This window comes from Musa acuminata, chromosome BXJ1-7, assembly GCF_036884655.1.
Source record: "Musa acuminata AAA Group cultivar baxijiao chromosome BXJ1-7, Cavendish_Baxijiao_AAA, whole genome shotgun sequence".
NCBI lineage: Eukaryota > Viridiplantae > Streptophyta > Magnoliopsida > Zingiberales > Musaceae > Musa > Musa acuminata.
In genome coordinates, this window is record NC_088333.1 from 40,083,848 (window position 1) to 40,100,514 (window position 16,667).

General features: G+C 44.1%; 3 protein-coding genes and 1 long non-coding RNA gene across 5 annotated transcripts; 2 read left to right on the forward strand and 2 right to left on the reverse strand.

Annotated features, from left to right (window-relative positions):
• Nucleotides 1–383: 383 nt before the first annotated feature.
• Nucleotides 384–2,640, reverse strand: LOC135679370 (protein VAPYRIN-like). Its single transcript, XM_065193048.1, has 2 exons — nt 1,514–2,640; nt 384–962 (listed from the first exon to the last, which is right to left on the reverse strand). Exons 1-2 carry the CDS (start codon nt 2,378–2,380, stop codon nt 519–521), a joined length of 1,311 nt encoding a protein of 436 aa, XP_065049120.1. The 5' UTR covers nt 2,381–2,640; the 3' UTR covers nt 384–518.
• A 435-nt stretch (nt 2,641–3,075) lies between these two features.
• On the forward strand, nt 3,076–7,987 carry LOC103992542 (uncharacterized). Of its 2 annotated transcripts, none has more exons than XR_010515228.1 (7): nt 3,076–3,199; nt 3,998–4,115; nt 4,239–4,404; nt 5,883–6,608; nt 6,883–6,964; nt 7,102–7,587; nt 7,683–7,987. It is a non-coding gene; the product is annotated as an uncharacterized LOC103992542 (long non-coding RNA). The 2 variants fall into 2 exon arrangements; XR_010515227.1 differs by having other exon boundaries at nt 3,083–3,834.
• Nucleotides 7,988–8,874: 887 nt separating this feature from the next.
• Nucleotides 8,875–10,780, forward strand: LOC135679372 (uncharacterized). Its single transcript, XM_065193051.1, has 5 exons — nt 8,875–9,516; nt 9,615–9,691; nt 9,776–9,809; nt 9,905–10,007; nt 10,108–10,780. Exons 1-5 carry the CDS (start codon nt 8,964–8,966, stop codon nt 10,553–10,555), a joined length of 1,215 nt encoding a protein of 404 aa, XP_065049123.1. The 5' UTR covers nt 8,875–8,963; the 3' UTR covers nt 10,556–10,780.
• A 2,135-nt stretch (nt 10,781–12,915) lies between these two features.
• LOC135679373 (ran-binding protein 1 homolog b-like) lies at nt 12,916–16,641 on the reverse strand. Its single transcript, XM_065193052.1, has 4 exons — nt 16,381–16,641; nt 16,124–16,275; nt 15,911–16,036; nt 12,916–13,376 (listed from the first exon to the last, which is right to left on the reverse strand). Exons 1-4 carry the CDS (start codon nt 16,524–16,526, stop codon nt 13,183–13,185), a joined length of 618 nt encoding a protein of 205 aa, XP_065049124.1. The 5' UTR covers nt 16,527–16,641; the 3' UTR covers nt 12,916–13,182.
• Nucleotides 16,642–16,667: the final 26 nt, after the last annotated feature.

A 16,667-nucleotide genomic window follows, 5' to 3' on the forward strand; every position in this document is an offset into this window, starting at 1 on the left:
GAAAGCCAAGTAGTAGACTGCAAATAATTCAACCAGATAAGATCTACACACAGACTACTGGTCTCTCGGCCCACGTAAATTTGTTTTGGGTTCGATTGTGGTTCGGATTAGCAAGCTCAAATGTCAACGCCGATTCACCTTGGTCTCACAGCAACATCGATGACGTGGACGACAAAATCCACAAGAGTTTTGACGTAATGTTAATTGGAGGAGCAATAATGAAGAAAATACATTGAAATTTATGAGGGTAAATGGATTACTTCCAAATTTCATGCTCTGCAATAAGCAACAATTAGATTATCCATACTGATTATTTCTGTTGATTACACAAAATTTGGTGACCATGCATTGCATTTTGAGATTGTACTTGAAATTATGCTATCTGAGACTATAAAATGCGCTCTGAATCTGAGATACGAAACAATTCTTTCATGGCAGGCAGCGTCTCATGAACCCCAGATGAGAGCATCGAAACCTACAGGAGGAAGTGATATCACACCAGACTTGAAATCTAAATTTCATGAAGTTGAGGAGGAAGAGGAGGAGGCAATGCAGGAGGAGGACACGGCTCCCCTCGTCGCCAGCAGCTGCGCGATGGCCTCGTAGCCCATGGACCTCGCCATGACCAGCGGCGTGGCTCCCCTGTTGGTCTTGGCGTTGACGTTGGCGCCCATGTCGATGAGCGTCTCCACGGTCTCCAGGCACCCGCCCTCCACCGCCAGGTGCAGCGGCGTGTGCCCCTCCACGTCTTGGCACTCCAAGTCCATGCCGAAGTCGGCCAGCAGCGCCACCGCGTCGCGGTGTCCCTTGATCGCCGCCGCGTGGAGCGCCGTCAGGCCGTACTGGTCGCGACTGTGGACGCCGACGCGCTTCCTCAGCAGGCACTCCAGCCGCCGCAGGTCTCCTTTCCTCGATGCCGTCAACACCATCTCCCCGCGTTCCAGTAGCTCCACCACCTCCTGCTGCACTCACCAACCCACTGCTACATCAGTGTCCATCCCAAAAGTGCTTCATGAACAATCTCACCGTGAAAGAGCAGACCACAGATTGCAGTAACATTAGTGAGGTTGTTTTGGTAAGCGAGAGAGTAGGACGCTGCAGGTGGGACATAGATGAGCTAGCTCGGTCACGGGTTCATGTCCCGAGCACTGCGTCTTTCCACGTCTCCGTTTTGCTTGCACGGTACGGTGGCAATGAAGGGTGTTTCACATGCATACAATAGATCGACAAAGACATGGGCAGGCAGCCTTGAGATTAGCGAATGCATTCATGTTGTTGCAACTTGCAACTACGTGCGGCCAAAGAAGCATCAAAGGTGGTGACATGGGAAGGAGATGGGCATGGTTGATAAACCACGCCTGTGATCTCTCTTCAAAGACCATAAATGAAGCTTATGATCAGTAATAATTGTTCTTTGTGTTGTGGAATGTTGGAAATATATCTAATCAAGCAATGTACTGTCGGATAATTTGATGAAGCTGTGATGAGAGGGGATTAGGTGCGATCGACTTACATGTCCCTTGTCCCGAGCCACGTCGAGCGGTGTGCGGCCTCGGGCGGTGGCGATGCCGGCGTCGGCGCCCATCTCCAGAAGCGTTGCCACCGTGTCGGCGTCTCCGTTCGACGCCGCGCGGTACAGCGCCGTACGCCCGTCGCGGCTCCGCGCGTCCTTCTCTGCCCCCCACTTCTCCACCAGCTCCCTCACGCACCTCAGATGCCCTTTCCCGGCCGCCACCATCACCGGCGTCCGCCCCTCCGCGTCCCTCGCCTCCACCACCTCGGCGACTGCGGCCTCCTCCTCCTCCTCCTCTAGCATCCGCCTCAGCTCCTCCCACTCCCCGGCCGCCGCCGCCGCGTGGACACCCGTCCAGCCCTTAGGCGTGGCCGCAGCCGCCGGCGTCGCGGGCGCCTCGGGAGGCAGGAGAGGAAGTAGGTGTGGCTGGCGGCGCAGAAGGTGGCGGACGGCGGCTGCGTCACCGAGGGCGGCCGCGTGGCGGAGAAGGAATGGGCCCACGTAGGCGACCTTGAGCTTCACGTCGTGGGAGTGGGAGGGAGTGGCAGAATCGCCGCGGTCGGAGGAGAGAGATGCCTTGATGAGGAATCGATCGGAGGGGGAGCGGGGGAAGGCGGTCGGCGGGTGTGGCTGGGGGCGGAGGATGACGTGCAGGGCAGCGGAGGCGTGCGGCGGGAGTACGCCGGCGGGTGGGTTGACGTGGAACTTGGCAGGGGAGGATGTCTGCACCTTGAAGGCGACGGCGGAGCTCGGGTGCAGGGAGCGGAGGTGTAGGGTGGACCGGCACTTGGTGCCGGGCTTGAACTCGATCACCACCTCCGACTCCGCCACCTCCAGCAGCTTCTCCACGGCCATCGCCGTCTCCATTCATCCAAATCCAAGAAAGAGAGAGCTAGAGACAGGGAACCCAAGAGAGAGATGAGGCAGTGAGGGGCGATGAAAATGCCACAGGAGCTCAAAACAAGTGCCAGAAACTCGTTTTTGTCATGTAGAGACTGGTGGAGGAAGACGACAGCATCCGGCTCATGCCATGGCGCAGGAGAGGCTAATTAGATCGGTGAGAGGAGGTGAGGAGATCGAATGGCAGGTGACAAAAGGGCCTACGGCCTGAAGCGGAGATTTGGAAGATCAACTCAGCTGTAAACTGACTATTTCAATGACTATTTTGTAGCACGAATCACGAAGGCTCTCCTCACATAATGCCCCAAATTTATCTTCGTTTCTGTTAACGTACAGTATCTATACACAGCTTGAGTATATATAACAATCTTCATGCACATAAAAAACCGCGAGTTTTTGACCCAATATTTTAACTCGATTGACATCAGCCACGTACGCCCACCTACCAAGCTAAAACGCGGGACCCACAATCGAAACCAGATGCTTTATTGCACTGTTGGCTCGTGAACCAAACAAACAGTGGACCCACATTATTATATTTTCTACCCATCTTTCCACCCACTCGTACGTACAAATTAATGTGATTATACTCCGAGGATTGGTTAATGGCACGTACGGATATATGAGAAATCTCGATCAAAGGCGTCAAGCGGGACCGATTCATTTGAATCCACCTTAACCGATCGTCGATGTCGCCATTGACGCATCCCTCGCCAATCTCCCCTTCCTTGTCTGTCTTTGCCTTCCGCCATGGCTTCCGAGCAGATTCTCCTCCCTTCATCAAAGGTTCGGACCTGGTTTCATCACAGATCTTATTTTTTAGGGTTTCCATTCTTCTGCTGGGCTGAGATCATAAACCACATTCTTCCACACTGTCGAGCGGGCATTGATGGGCTAAGCGGCCTCACCTCATTGTTTGGTCCAAATCAAGACTTTTGGCCCCATCGATATACACTGCAACGTTTCCACAAAACCTAGTTTAGATTCTTTCTAAGTTAGTGCTTCTATCTGATGTGATCGTCTTCGAGGAGTAGGAGGGCAACCTCTCACGCCATCGATGGCTTACTCCAAGTTGGCTTCGACGAGTTTGTGTCTACAATCAGTGTTCTTGTCGTCCATCGAGATCATCTTATTTCATGTTTCAGCTATCACCGACAATTTTGCGTGAACATTATGTGATTGAGGGAAGTATGCCAATCTATCTGAGATGGGTCGGATGAGAACTGCCCATCTTACTGTGTGAAATTTAGCCTTGATGGATCATTTACTTTCCCAAGCAACAACGGAAGAGTTGGATATACGATGCATAAACGTAATGAAGGACCTATTTGCAGGTGCTCTGTTTCTTGTTGACGGTCATTCTCTGTGTGTGCAAGTGTTAGCCAGAGAAAGAGGGGTGTTTGCCGCTGAACTGTAATCAGGTGACGATTTAGTGTGATTCACAAGTACATACCAGCATGTACTCTACGGCTCAATTGATGATGGATGAACTTAATTTATGCTTAATTGTAGGTTCTCTTTACTTGTTTGGGCATTATCCCAGCCATCTCACCAATCTTGGAACTCTGTTTCAATCATTTTCAGAAAAAAAATAAATTTGAGCTGTTCAGAGGAAAAAGAAGGTGGTTGCTCTCCAACTCACTATGATTGCCTAATATTCCAGTAAGCCCCTGTTGTCATGTTACTGCACGGAACTTGGAAGGTACATGTCGCATTTCTCTTCTTTGCTTTTAGCTCAAGCCAAATGATTAGACTAGAAAAAAGACGTTGTCACCATCTGCCGGGTTGCAACTTTGTCCAAAACAGCACATGTGTTTTTTTGCAGCTGGTCTCCTCCATGGAAGATACATTTGCAGCCAGCTTTCTGATGGACAGGACAGAATAGTTCAAGGTGAACAATTCAACAAGAGGAGGAACATAATTGAAAACAGCGTCATTTTTCTCATCTTCTTGCCAGCGATCACGGTTTGTTCTACGAGCCGTACGTGGAGGTATGCTAATCATTAAATTGGACAAAGACATTTCCATGTTTTATGATCTTGAAATAGAACCTAGTTGGCAAATGTTGATGAAGGATTTTAGGACAAACTTCGTCGTGCGCCAATAGTCACATATTCTTTTAGGGCTGTTTTTACCACTGATTAAATTTTCAAGAAAGTTTGATAAAAAAAAACTTATCCGATATGTACTTGACAGCTTTTCTTTCTCTACATTTTTCTTCCAATTAGATACTTGGTGGGATTTTGAGTCAACTTATTGTGCATAAATCTTAGTGGCTAGGTAAAAACTTAATCAATTAATTCGTTGAGTAGTTAAACTCAATTCGGTTCGAGTGGGATAACTTCATTGAGTACATGAATGATATCGTCACACATTTTCTTTTACTTAATTTTGGCCATATCTGTTCTTTATATCAGATTAATGTTTTTGTTGCAAGTGTGATTTCATAACCACCGTCTCTATTTTCATGACATAACTGGTGAACCACCTAGCTACCCTCACCTTTGACCATACTGTGGGTGACGAAAGGATGATTCCTTGATTAAACAGACAAAACAAGCTTTTATCCTTACTCTTTATTTTTGGGATGAAGCTAAACCTCAAGCTTCCAATGCTAGTTTACTTTATCAAAGAACAATGTGAATGTGTGCTGATACTAGTTGTTCTTCTGATCTTATTCAGTATGCATCTTTTACTAGAGTTGCCATTTCTTGTGTTAGTTCTAGATGTCATTTCATTTTTTCAATTTCAGTGACACTAGTTTATTTGAGATGTAAATACTAATTGATGATAATATTTGGGATCCACATAATTAGTTCCATACTTTCGGGTAAAGTTAGGTTCTAAATTATCAAAAGTTTATGCTGGTTGATAATTTTCTGTGCCCTTTACGCATTAGTTCCTCAATTTCTATCCTCCTGAAATGAAGTCTTATTTCAGGAACAAGCCAGCAGTTCTACATGAACTAAACTCCTGAGGGTCAAACTCCTTTCATGAGTTAGGTTTAGTTGACTGGGATTAGAAGAATTAGCCCGATAAACACACATACGAAAATATAATAAGAAAGAGTTTCATATAGATAGCAATAATTGGTGGTCTTTTGAGTTTCAAACCATGGTTCTAAGGTCATTTGGCAGTATAGAAAGCTATTTTGATCAACTTTGTTGATCGTAATATTGGACACTTGAATCGGGTGATTTGTGTTGTTCGTATGGAAACAAAGTTAGTGCTGTTCATTTCAACAACCGATAGTTGTTGTTATAGTGAAAAACAGAGTTTTAGATCTGTAATGACTCGATTGTTTTATATCCAGACAAGACATAAGGACATGCAATAAATGATGAGAACCTCCAAATTTTGCTCCTTCCCCCTCACATCATTTCGCAAACACCAAAGCAACGTAAATATGCATCATTCCCTCATAGGTCAAAAGAAAAAACTTCTCCTCCTCTTTTCTTTCTAATTTCAGGAAGGTCTGCCCCTTTTAAGAGAAGCAAAATGCCATTGCATCAGGACTTCAACATGGGATTCTCTAAAGCACATGAAGGTCTTGACAGAAGCAGCTTAGGATTCGTGCAGAGGCACACATGGACACCCAGTCCAGTGAACCATGTCATGGTAGGCAGGGAAATGACTATTACCTAACTGAGTACTCTGGTAACACTATGCCTTAAGAGAAAGGTCAGCAAGGGTATATAAAAGCTGCAACACCCTCTCTTGACTGAAAATTTTATCTAATAGTTACTTGTGGTCAGTGATATTTTATACAGTGTTTGTACCACACCAGCATGGATCATCATTAAATTATAGAAATGTAGCTCCTTGGAGATCTGTTGCGTAGTGACACAAACACTAATCTAGAGCAGCATGACGTGGATACATGGATGATGGGCATGTATAGTTAACTGCATGGATGATGAGGCATGGGGACAGACATCCTTCCATACTCAACAGGGTTCTTGCATTTCCCTAGCATGGTCTGCATCATAAAAGAAAACTATTGATGGTTGACCTCTGCAGGTTGCTCATGCAAGTGAATCTTTCTGCACCAAATCAAGCATTAAAAAATCTCTCAGGACCAGTGCAATCAGAGGCTTGCAGGACACACTTGGAATATTTTCTTAGTCCCTATCGCTCTTGTTTTGGTATTCAGTACAAGTTCACTAGATCATCATCCTGCAAATTCTCTGGGAAGGTATGATAAATATTTTCATTAGGTATGATAAATATCATTGCTCATAGGAAAGAAATTTCATCATCATCATCATTCGGATATTGTCATCATATTATTTTGTGTTAACCAACTACTTGCTAATGCATCATGAAAAAGAAGACACATTCATACTATATATGAGAATTATTATGATAGAATATCTGGCATCCACCAAGTTCATGTTTGGAACCTAAGATTGTTTTACCATATTGTAATTTTTTTTCTGAGAACTGTCTCTAAGCAGTCATTCTTCTAGGGTTTGAATCACAGGAAGGGAATAACCTGAGGGATCAAGCAGTGGAAGCTTGAGATGAACTACTACATGGGGACATCACGAGGTTTGTTTAGTTCCATTTGGCCTCAAATGTCTAGGCATTCTTGATGGGTGTGCTATAGCTGTCCATCACAAACTCAACGCATATGCTTGACTTCACGTTCTCCAGTCACTTACAAGAAGTCGATGCTCCTTTTTCAGGCACAGCAAAGAACAAAGTTTCCACCTGAGGGATGAATGAAAAGAAATCCTCTCTTCACACCACAGTAACGAGTGCTGAGGTTTCAGTGGTAGCAGTGGTTGCACAGCAATAAGTCTCGGAACGAGAAGCAGAAACATGCACTTGGCAAGTCTTGTGTGGTGGAGATAAGGGGAAGCACTCTGTCGTCGGCTTTTGCAGGTACAGATGCGGTCAAATTCCGTGAACGAACGCCGACAGTTTCGTCACAACCATTCGTCACCCAAAACAATAGCAGGAAACCGTATGGCCGTCAGATTCTTTCTTCCATGAGCGGTTGGCCGCAATCTTTGACAGTCTTCAAGGCGGATGCCGATGGCTTCCTCTTATGAGACGCCCTCACTCATCTATACGTATGTCTATATATTATACGCCTAACATGACACGTGGATAATAGGTGCCACATCAATTCCGTGTCATTGACCACATCACCATTGAATCTCCAAGAGGTGCGGTCCAGTTTTTATAAATATTTTTGAACATAATCTTTTATAAATTTTATAAATTTATTATTATTCATCAATGACTCTATTTTTTATTTCAGTTTCAACTTTAGCGTCGGAGAGACTTGGTCATGCATCCTACTCGACTCTAATCTTTGTAATCTTGGCGAATGCTCAAGTGATCATCTCGGACGCCTCAGACTTTATTCGTCAGTATTAGTTCTTACAAGATAGATGTGTAAACTAGATCTCCATCCTGATACGACCATATCAATGATGTGCTCCTAGTAATGTTTCCATTAGAAGAAGAGATTAAGACAAGACAAATAGGCATATCAGCATATCAAGTACGAAGTGATCATTGATCAAACACATGAGGAAGAAAATAACAAATATGGTGTCCACCTTCTTGTCTGGTTATGTACCTATTATGTGTTGAATATGCGTACATATGGATAAGCAAAGCTCTGATTGATTGAATTTTAAGAACGAGTTTGACTTTTGAATGACCTAAACACAAAAAAAAAAGAAAAGAAAAGATGATTAATGTAACACTAAGGAGAATTTATTGGCTTTATATCGAGTCTCTGAAATTGAGAACATGTTCGTGGTAAATCTAATTTCTCATGGAATTTGGATGATCGAATAGATTAGACATTAATATGATGCATGCAACACATTTCCTGGCGAAGCAATGATTAATCTGATGAGCTTGTTTATTTGATTGATGGTCTGCATAGGTTAGGTTAGGTTGCAAAGGGAACTACCACAGCTGAAAAGTCAAGCAAGTGGAAGCCCTGCTCTGCTGTATGGTCCATAATCCTTCAGTTCCTGAAGAACACAATGTGACCTAAGCTTCCGGAGACACCTCGTGTTGAATCACGGGCATTCGATGAGGTCCACCAACTCAAGCGAGTGGCTTTGGATCCTCCAAACAAGGGCTTTAGTTGCCTGTACTTAATCTTCATACATGTGTACCCACGTAGAGCGAATATACCCACGTAGAGAGAGAAAGCAACGAGTTGTAAGCAGATATATAGGCTTATGTTGCTACGAGGACGCTAAAGTTCCAATGCTTTCATGCAAACATGTGCGAGCGTGTGTGTGTGTGAGAGAGAGAGAGAGAGGGAAGCCAAGTTAAATACAATTCCGTGATTCCCGACGAGAGGTGGAAGTGTGTGTGTGAGTCAGAGAGAGAGAGAGAGAGAGAGTCGTCTTAAGGTTGGGGTCGGCATCACCGACAGCTCACATCGAAAGAGAGTCAGTAACGTGATCTTACATCCCACCGCTTGCTTGCTTGTTTCCCACTCCATATGATCATAGAAACACCACCGCTCACATGCATGGCCATCACCAACATACACCTGACATTTGGATAATCTATGGCGACATATTATCCATGCATGACATACTTGACCTTCCTCCTATACACAAACAATAGAGAGAGAGAGAGAGGAGAGAGAGAGAGTGAGTTGTCTGCTTGTGTTAGGGTTAGGTTTTTTGCAGCTTCTAATCTGTTTCTTTCCCACCACCTGTCCCAGAGAGGATGGAATTATAGCAGGTTGATTCCCTCAGTTCATTTAATTCGGAGTCTGAGCCAGAGGCAAAAGCGAAGTCCATCAAAGAAGCCTGGAATTCCTTGTTGTGATCCCTTGAAGGAGGAAGAGGAGGAGGAGGAGGTGGCGGCGGCGGTGATGGCAACTTCTGGTTCGGCGATCTCGAGGAGATCAAGCCCTTCGGAGAGGGACATGGTGGAGGAAGACGGTGAAGATAGTCCCAGGAACGGAGGGAGCTCCAGCAACAGCACGGTGGAGGAGAACGATCGCAAGGAGGGCGTGCGTCAGTACGTCAGATCCAAGAACCCAAGGCTCCGATGGACACCTGACCTACACCTTTGCTTCGTCCATGCCGTGGAGAGGCTCGGCGGCAAAGACCGTGAGCGGATCGATCACCCTCTTCACACTAAGATAGATGATGGCAACATATATATATATATATATCTGATACGCATTCTTGTTCTCGTGTGCATCCAGGAGCAACACCAAAGCTGGTCCTCCAGCTGATGAATGTAAAGGGACTAAGCATAGCTCACGTCAAGAGTCACTTGCAGGTATCTAACTCTCCTTGCTTGCTTCTCGATCGCTCCTCTCCTGACCTCAACTGAACCTTGTTTGGGTTCTACTGCTTACGGCAGATGTACAGGAGCAAGAATGAAGATTCTGGTCACGGTATCGATCTGATCTCATCCACACCACACACTACATCTCGTTTTGTTTCTGCAACCAGCTGCTACTCATGATAGCTGCTTCTCCTTTTGCCATAGCAAATCCGAGGAACCTGATGCAAGGCGGCCAGCCACACGCGTACAGTCTCAGCCATCTCCCCCTGTTGCATGCCTTCCATCAAAGGCCTAACAGCAAATCAAGGTACATGAAACCCTCGGGATCCAGTCATGTCACGATATTGCCATTACAGCTTTCCAATCAAAACCCCTCTTCACTTCTTCTGGCTTCGGTCTCTTTCCAGACCAGATGATGTTTCCTGGGGCAGCCACAGATATTGGATGCCGAACCAAATCCTCGCGAGGGCCATGGCGACTACGGGATCAGGATCTTATACCGAGATGATCCTCGGAGATAAAAGCAGGATAACAAGCAATCAAGATACCGGAAAAGGCAGCGAGACGCAGCTCTTCCATGATCACACCGGACATAAACCGAGAGAGACCGAGAGCTGCTACTTCAGGACCCGAATCGAAGAGCGGAGGCAGGTGAGACGAGAAGCTGGGGATCACGAGCCTGATCTCGCTCTATCTCTGCATACAGGACCACGGCAGGAGAAGCGGCCGAAGACATGGGAAGAGGAGCAAGTAGACAGCAACTTGTCACTCGCCTTGTTTCCTCCCTCATCCTCAAGCCTTGACATTTGGTCCAGAGATGATGCCAAGGCATCCTCCCGGAGCACAGCAGGTTAGATGGAGGAAGAAGAAGAAGAAGAAGAAGTCAGCATAGTGTCAAGTACTGGAGGTCTCACCATACGATGGCAATGTGGTGAGATGTTTAGTACTTTTCCGTATTGTTTCCAACATGTATTTATTACGACAGAGGTGTTAGCACCCTAAATAGGGCACTCTATTTGCCTTGCTTGTGTACTTCCTTCCAAAGAGCAACCCATGAGATCTTGTAGGAGAGTTGACTCACTGCAAGCCTGCATATTAGTTTTAGCTGTGGATGGATAAGTATTTTTCTTTATATATCTACTCCTCATCATTAATCATTGTTGACAAAATCACGCATCATTGACCAAATGATTGCTCCTTCTTTTGTCTTGTATGACATCTCTCCAACAAAGTATTGGTTTAATTATATATGTATACGATTCTCGTAACACTCCTAATTAGTTTCAGAAGCGTATAAGATTGAGATTGACTTATAAATATATGATGAGTGTATTATTATTAATTTCAATTATTTTGATCAATGATTTAGATCAAACGAAGTTGATAGACCAATTAACCCATTTGTTATATCTGACATACACTCAATTAGCTTTATGTACGACAGTAATCTTAATTCTGAATGCTCTGTGCACTTGTAAAGGACTATTGAGGTTTTACTAAGGGTTTAGGGTTTTGACAGGAGGTTATCATTAATTATAGTGCATTTGCCTAATAATCAATCTATCAGCAGTTGTGCAAAGAGGAGTAACTTGTGATAAGATTCTTGAAGTTCTTCCTCTTTCAATTGAAGCATCAAATTGCATCATATGATGAGCATCGGAGGGTCAGTGATATGGAAAATGTTAAGTTTCCGGATATCTAACAGTCTAATGCTGCACAAATGAGATTCTACAGTTGTAACAATCTCTAATCCATCAGCACAGCATTTATTTTGCAGCAAAAGAAAGTCTACTTGTAACTGTGAATGGATTTCCACAGTTGCAAGGTGGGGGATGATCGAGTATCTCTATCAGGATATAGCTTCTTGGCTTCAATCCAGCCATTTTGTTTCCCTTCTTTCACATTTCCTGATAGGTAACAGTAAATTAGGAAATGGAGAAAAGAAAAAGAAGAGGGTATATATTTTGGTGAATTCAATGAGTTTCAGCTTCCCTGCATTAAATATTAAAATGAATACTCTTATAAGATGGATTCTTCTTTTGCATATAATCGAGAATGGGAGTCAGATAGATGAAGTAAGGTACAGATGAGCAGCATATGGTACAAGAATAATTTGCTGCTGTGGTCATCCTTACTGTCGATCGCAAACATAGAAGATGAGAGAGAGAGAGAGTTGAAGTGACACACTTGCTTTCCCTGTAGCTGAATCGCTTTGTGCGATTGGTTCTCTTGCATTGACAGTCGTCCGGTGATATTTGAAGTAGTCCTGTATGGTGTGGAACTCTCATGTGCAAAGAGCGTTCAAAGTTGGATTGATTTCTCCGTATGACTTCTTCGGCACTTAAATTGATAACGAAACAATATCAATGTATTTTAAGAATATGAATAGATTATTATTTCGAGAATATTTTACATTAGGCTAATATCCAAATGACTCGATCATTGACCGGGTGATGGTCTTCGTGTGCTGGATTATCACGCGTTGAACTTTGACTGAGGCCAGCAATTCTCATATCAAATTTTGTTGGTGTATTTGTTCCCCTCAACAAAATCAAATGTGGTGTTTCCTTCTTTCCCTCTCAAATCCTGCAACATTTTTCGTCTGAAAAATTATCCGTTTTAGATGGATGAGCGTATTCATACGATTTTATTTTATTTTGAAACACATGAACTCTAAGGGTAAGAAAGATACGGAGAATTGATGGTTGAACCGTCTCTCCTCGTCCTCCTCCTCCTCCGTCTGCGTAGAGGGTGGTTTCCTTTTGGTCTGACGAGTCACGGATGGTTGTAGACCAACTGCAAGGCAAGAGCAGTAAACCTCGGGGGTGCAGTGAAACACTTGGTTCCCACCTATCAAACTATGTGCAGGGAGGAGACATGCCTCTTGTTGTTCGTCTTCTTTCCTGTTTTGGTGGCTTCGGAATAGTACCGTAATAATAATCTTACGTGGAAAGGTCAACAACATAATAACATCAATAAGTGAGCATTCCGGAGAGCCAATGCGGTCGGTCGCCGACCGTGCGCAATGCCATGGCCTTCTCAAGCTCAGCAGCAGCAGCAGCAGCAGCAGCGGCAGCGGCAGCGGCAGCGGGAGGTTAGGAACGCACTCATCATCAACCACCATATCACCACGTCCGGATAGGAAAGCTGACAAGTCATACTCGCGGTGGGAGAATCTAAGTGGATCCTCTAAAACATATTCCAACAGTGCAACGAAAACAAGAAAACCATCAGAATCAATTGAAACCAATCGACAAGGAATACATCTGCAGCACGACACAATTCGCCACTCGTCCCAAATGCAAGAGCAACAACTCTACCCACCTGACCCCCACAATGCCTCCAAACATTGAAATGGACACTGCTACCCAAATCTTTGATCTGTTGTCCCTGGAAACATTGAACGTGACAAACTCTATGTAGATAGGCCAACACAAATATCCTTAAGACTTAGAAGGTTCCTCAGGTTTCGTTTCCGCTGCCTACTTTTCGGTTTCATCGTCTGCCTTCACAGCAGCAGCTGGAACCTCCTCTGGAGCCTTTTCGGTTTTGCCTTCATGCACACTTAACTTGTCCAGGAGTCCAGCAGCGTCTGACGCATCCTTGCTCTCCTTCTCTTCGTTCTTTTCAGAAGATTCCGCAATGCCTTCGACCGTCTCCATGAATTTCTTGCAGTCTATAGTGGAAGAGCAAATCGAGGGTCAGTAGAAGGGGGAGATGCCACTGCAATTTTGATGACTATTAATAGGCACAGATAATGATACATCAGAGATAGCACGAGGTTTGATAATACACAAGATTTTGTTCAGTATGGTCATCATTAAGGTCTGTCTGTGCACATGAATATTTATGTCGATTTTCTATTAATTGGACACAAAATATCTTGTGAAGCTGAATGTTAAAAGATTGCAAAATCTAATTGATCTCCTATCAATAGGCAGCCAACTTCAGTGCTGGTTCTGAGCACCAACAAAATGTCAAAGAAAACTCATTGTGCAACAAATTGAAGAATGAAAAGACAAAAAATTAGCCAAAAGTGGTAGTAGTAACTCCAAAGGGTGACAAAGGTAGAGTGGCTAAAAACATGCATGCACGAATCCAAGGCATAACCACAAACAAAGAGAGAAGAGATACGAGTAAATCCACACATCTTCTTGGGATTATCGACAAGCAAAGATCAAGGATTCATTCATTTGTGAATGTCTGCGGATCTAAGTGATTGGTTAAGACTAAACATATCCTAAATACTTATCCAGCTTGCCCATCAAAATTATTTATGCAAACCAGACAAATATTTGGTTAATAACAAGAATCATTCAGACGTATGTGCTATTATCATGCTTCTCGAGTTTGACCTTTGACTCATTGAGGCAAACCAGTAAAGTATTTGGTTTATACTACGCGTTCAAAACTTTATGCTATCATTGCACAGCACATGCTTGTCCGGTTCGACCTCCATAGTTCAACAAAGTTTCTTCAGTTGAAGGGAATTCCTTGAAGCAATGATCATATGACAAAGAAGAAAACAATTCCATTGGCTTGACCAGAATAATCTATAATCAAACATATCTACGTAAAAGTTCATGTGTGCTATATACATGACATATGTTATAACAATTAAAATAATTAACACAGGACAAAGCTTGACAATCCTTTTATGGTGGTGTAGCACACGGTAACACATCATGACAAACAATATGTAATTGTCTAGCATCTACAACCTTTTCATCATGAAAAAGAGCAAAAGGAAAAGATATCAACAGAAATGAAAAAAAAAGGGGAATGAAAACCACAAAATCTATACGGCCTTGTTAAAAATATTAAGGCTTCAAATGAGTTGCAGCATGAGAGGAAACCACGATTTTGTTTTCCAGTTTTCTAAAATTTTTCCCTATCTTCCAAATACTCTCTTTGATTGATTCATTATGCCCTTCGGGCTCAAAGATTTGCACTGCGATGACATCTAAGACTGATTATCAGATCATAGCTTTTTCTCAATTACCAGATTTTTTGTGCACATAATATGAACCTTCCGTCAGATGTTCAATTTATTTTCAGATCTAAACCTTATTTCAGACCCTATCAACATCGAGAAGTACATCCTGCAGTTTGTCTATACCAGAGCCTTTTAATTCTCGTTCTTAACAATTCCATTCATGTCACAGATCATTTTGCTCCTCTCCATGGAGAGAAAACTAAAACAGCAATCACCCCTCATTCAAAAAACTGTCCCTAACACTGCTAACTCTGCTATTAGTAGGAAGAAAATTTGCCTATAAGTACCACTAAATCTAGTAACAGCTCCACATTACAAAGCAACATCAGGCATAAAACAATATCAAGAATTATAGATGGTAAAATCAAATGAACCTGATGGAAGGATCTAAAATTGTCCTTCACTTTCAGTAAAGATGGAAAGAAGATGGAAAGTGAAAGCCATAGGAAGAGACTCATGCATGCGACCGCAAGTTCACAACACTTGATCAAGTTCTTAGAAACACCAGAATTGACATTTATATAAAGATTGGACGTTCATGTGCTGAAAGCAAGTAAAAAAGAAAAAAAACCAGACTACATCAGCAGTAGTTTCAGAAGGATGAGGGAAGGTTAACCCTATGGTACACTTATCTGAACCCTTCTAGCCAAGAAATATGCGAGAAAGCACTTTAGCAAACAAGGGAGTCCCACACACTCCCTTCTAAAAAGCTACTCTGACCAATGGCATCAATCGCGGACCATGACATACTAAAGGTGCAACAACAATGAGTGCACAGAGTTACAGACACCGCTTCCATTGAAGTTGAAATAGTTCACACAAGGGCTTGGGCTTGTAAGCAGTATAGTGATAAATAATATGAAGGAAGATGAATAATAAAATAATAAATTTCAGTTGGGGCTTTGGATAAACAAATGGCAATAAGGATTGGGGTCACAATCATAGGAACATAAAATGGACAACAGTGAATTGAAGAACCAACATGCTCATCATCCCTTATTACATCAAATAGACACTAAAACTACTGGGATAGAAGCACAAGAGGGAATGGCAGCGAGGGAATGACACTAAACTACTGGGATAGACACTAAAACTAGTGAATAATACTCATACTTCACAATTACTATGTTACATAAAAGTATTAGTCAACGAACTAAAGTAGGAATGGCAGAGAGGCTTTACATAAATTTAGGAAAAGGATAAAAGATGCTCACTTTCTACGGAGCCGAATCGTATGCAGAACATCTCCTCCTTCAATTCCCCATCGGCGAAATCCGACGCATGCCACACGCACGACTTGTCGTTCCCCGCGTGCTCCTGAATCTTGACCGACGGAAGAACTGAGACGGAAATCGAGAAAGGGAGACTTCAGATACAGACCAACAACAACTAAGAACCAGAATCAAGAACGGGGCGGAGTGCCCTACCGAGATGGTTAGCGCAGATCTTGAGGGTCTTGACCTGGCGCATCAGCAGCCGCACCTTGCCCGACTCCCGATGCTTCAAAAGCTTCACGCTCCCGGTTCCCCTCTCCTTCCACTGGTTCCCCTCCTTGTCGAACCGGTACAGCTTCGCCTTTCTGGCAGCGGCAGGCGGACGAGCACGAAGAGATCAAACGAGCAAATCAGACCTCGAGATCGCCAAGAAAACCAGAGGGACGGTTCGGATCAAAGGAAATGCTTACAGATCGAGGAGGGCGTCCTCTTCCTCCTCGCCGGTGGTGACGACGACCTCGGAGAGGGTGACGATGGGTGCGACCTGGGCACCGGTGTCCTCGTCCTCGCCGGCTGGAGCCGCCTCCTCCTCGCGATCGGGATCGTTGCTCGCCATCGAATTCCGATCAACAACGAGATGAATCCCAAGGGAAATGGAAATGGAATGGACCGAATCGAGACCGCCGATTAGGGTTTAGACGCTATATAGGAACGGAGGGGAGAGACGCGGTGGTGAGTTAGCGAAGGAGCGCCAACA

Bases quoted from the DNA above. Each gene is read 5' to 3' on its own strand.
- LOC135679370 (XM_065193048.1), bottom strand. From the start codon at position 2,380: ATGGAGACGGCGATGGCCGTGGAGAAGCTGCTGGAGGTGGCGGAGTCG. The intron at 963-1,513 runs GTAAGTCGATCG...TGGTGAGTGCAG, and splicing joins TGGCTCGGGACAAGGGACAT to CAGGAGGTGGTGGAGCTACT.
- LOC135679372 (XM_065193051.1), top strand. From the start codon at position 8,964: ATGGCGACATATTATCCATGCATGACATACTTGACCTTCCTCCTATAC. The intron at 9,517-9,614 runs GTGAGCGGATCG...GTGTGCATCCAG, and splicing joins GAGGCTCGGCGGCAAAGACC to GAGCAACACCAAAGCTGGTC. The intron at 9,810-9,904 runs GTATCGATCTGA...CTTTTGCCATAG, and splicing joins GAATGAAGATTCTGGTCACG to CAAATCCGAGGAACCTGATG.
- LOC135679373 (XM_065193052.1), bottom strand. From the start codon at position 16,526: ATGGCGAGCAACGATCCCGATCGCGAGGAGGAGGCGGCTCCAGCCGGC. The intron at 16,037-16,123 runs GTAGGGCACTCC...TTTCCGTCTCAG, and splicing joins GATCTGCGCTAACCATCTCG to TTCTTCCGTCGGTCAAGATT. The intron at 13,377-15,910 runs GTGAGCATCTTT...CTTCCACTATAG, and splicing joins ACGATTCGGCTCCGTAGAAA to ACTGCAAGAAATTCATGGAG.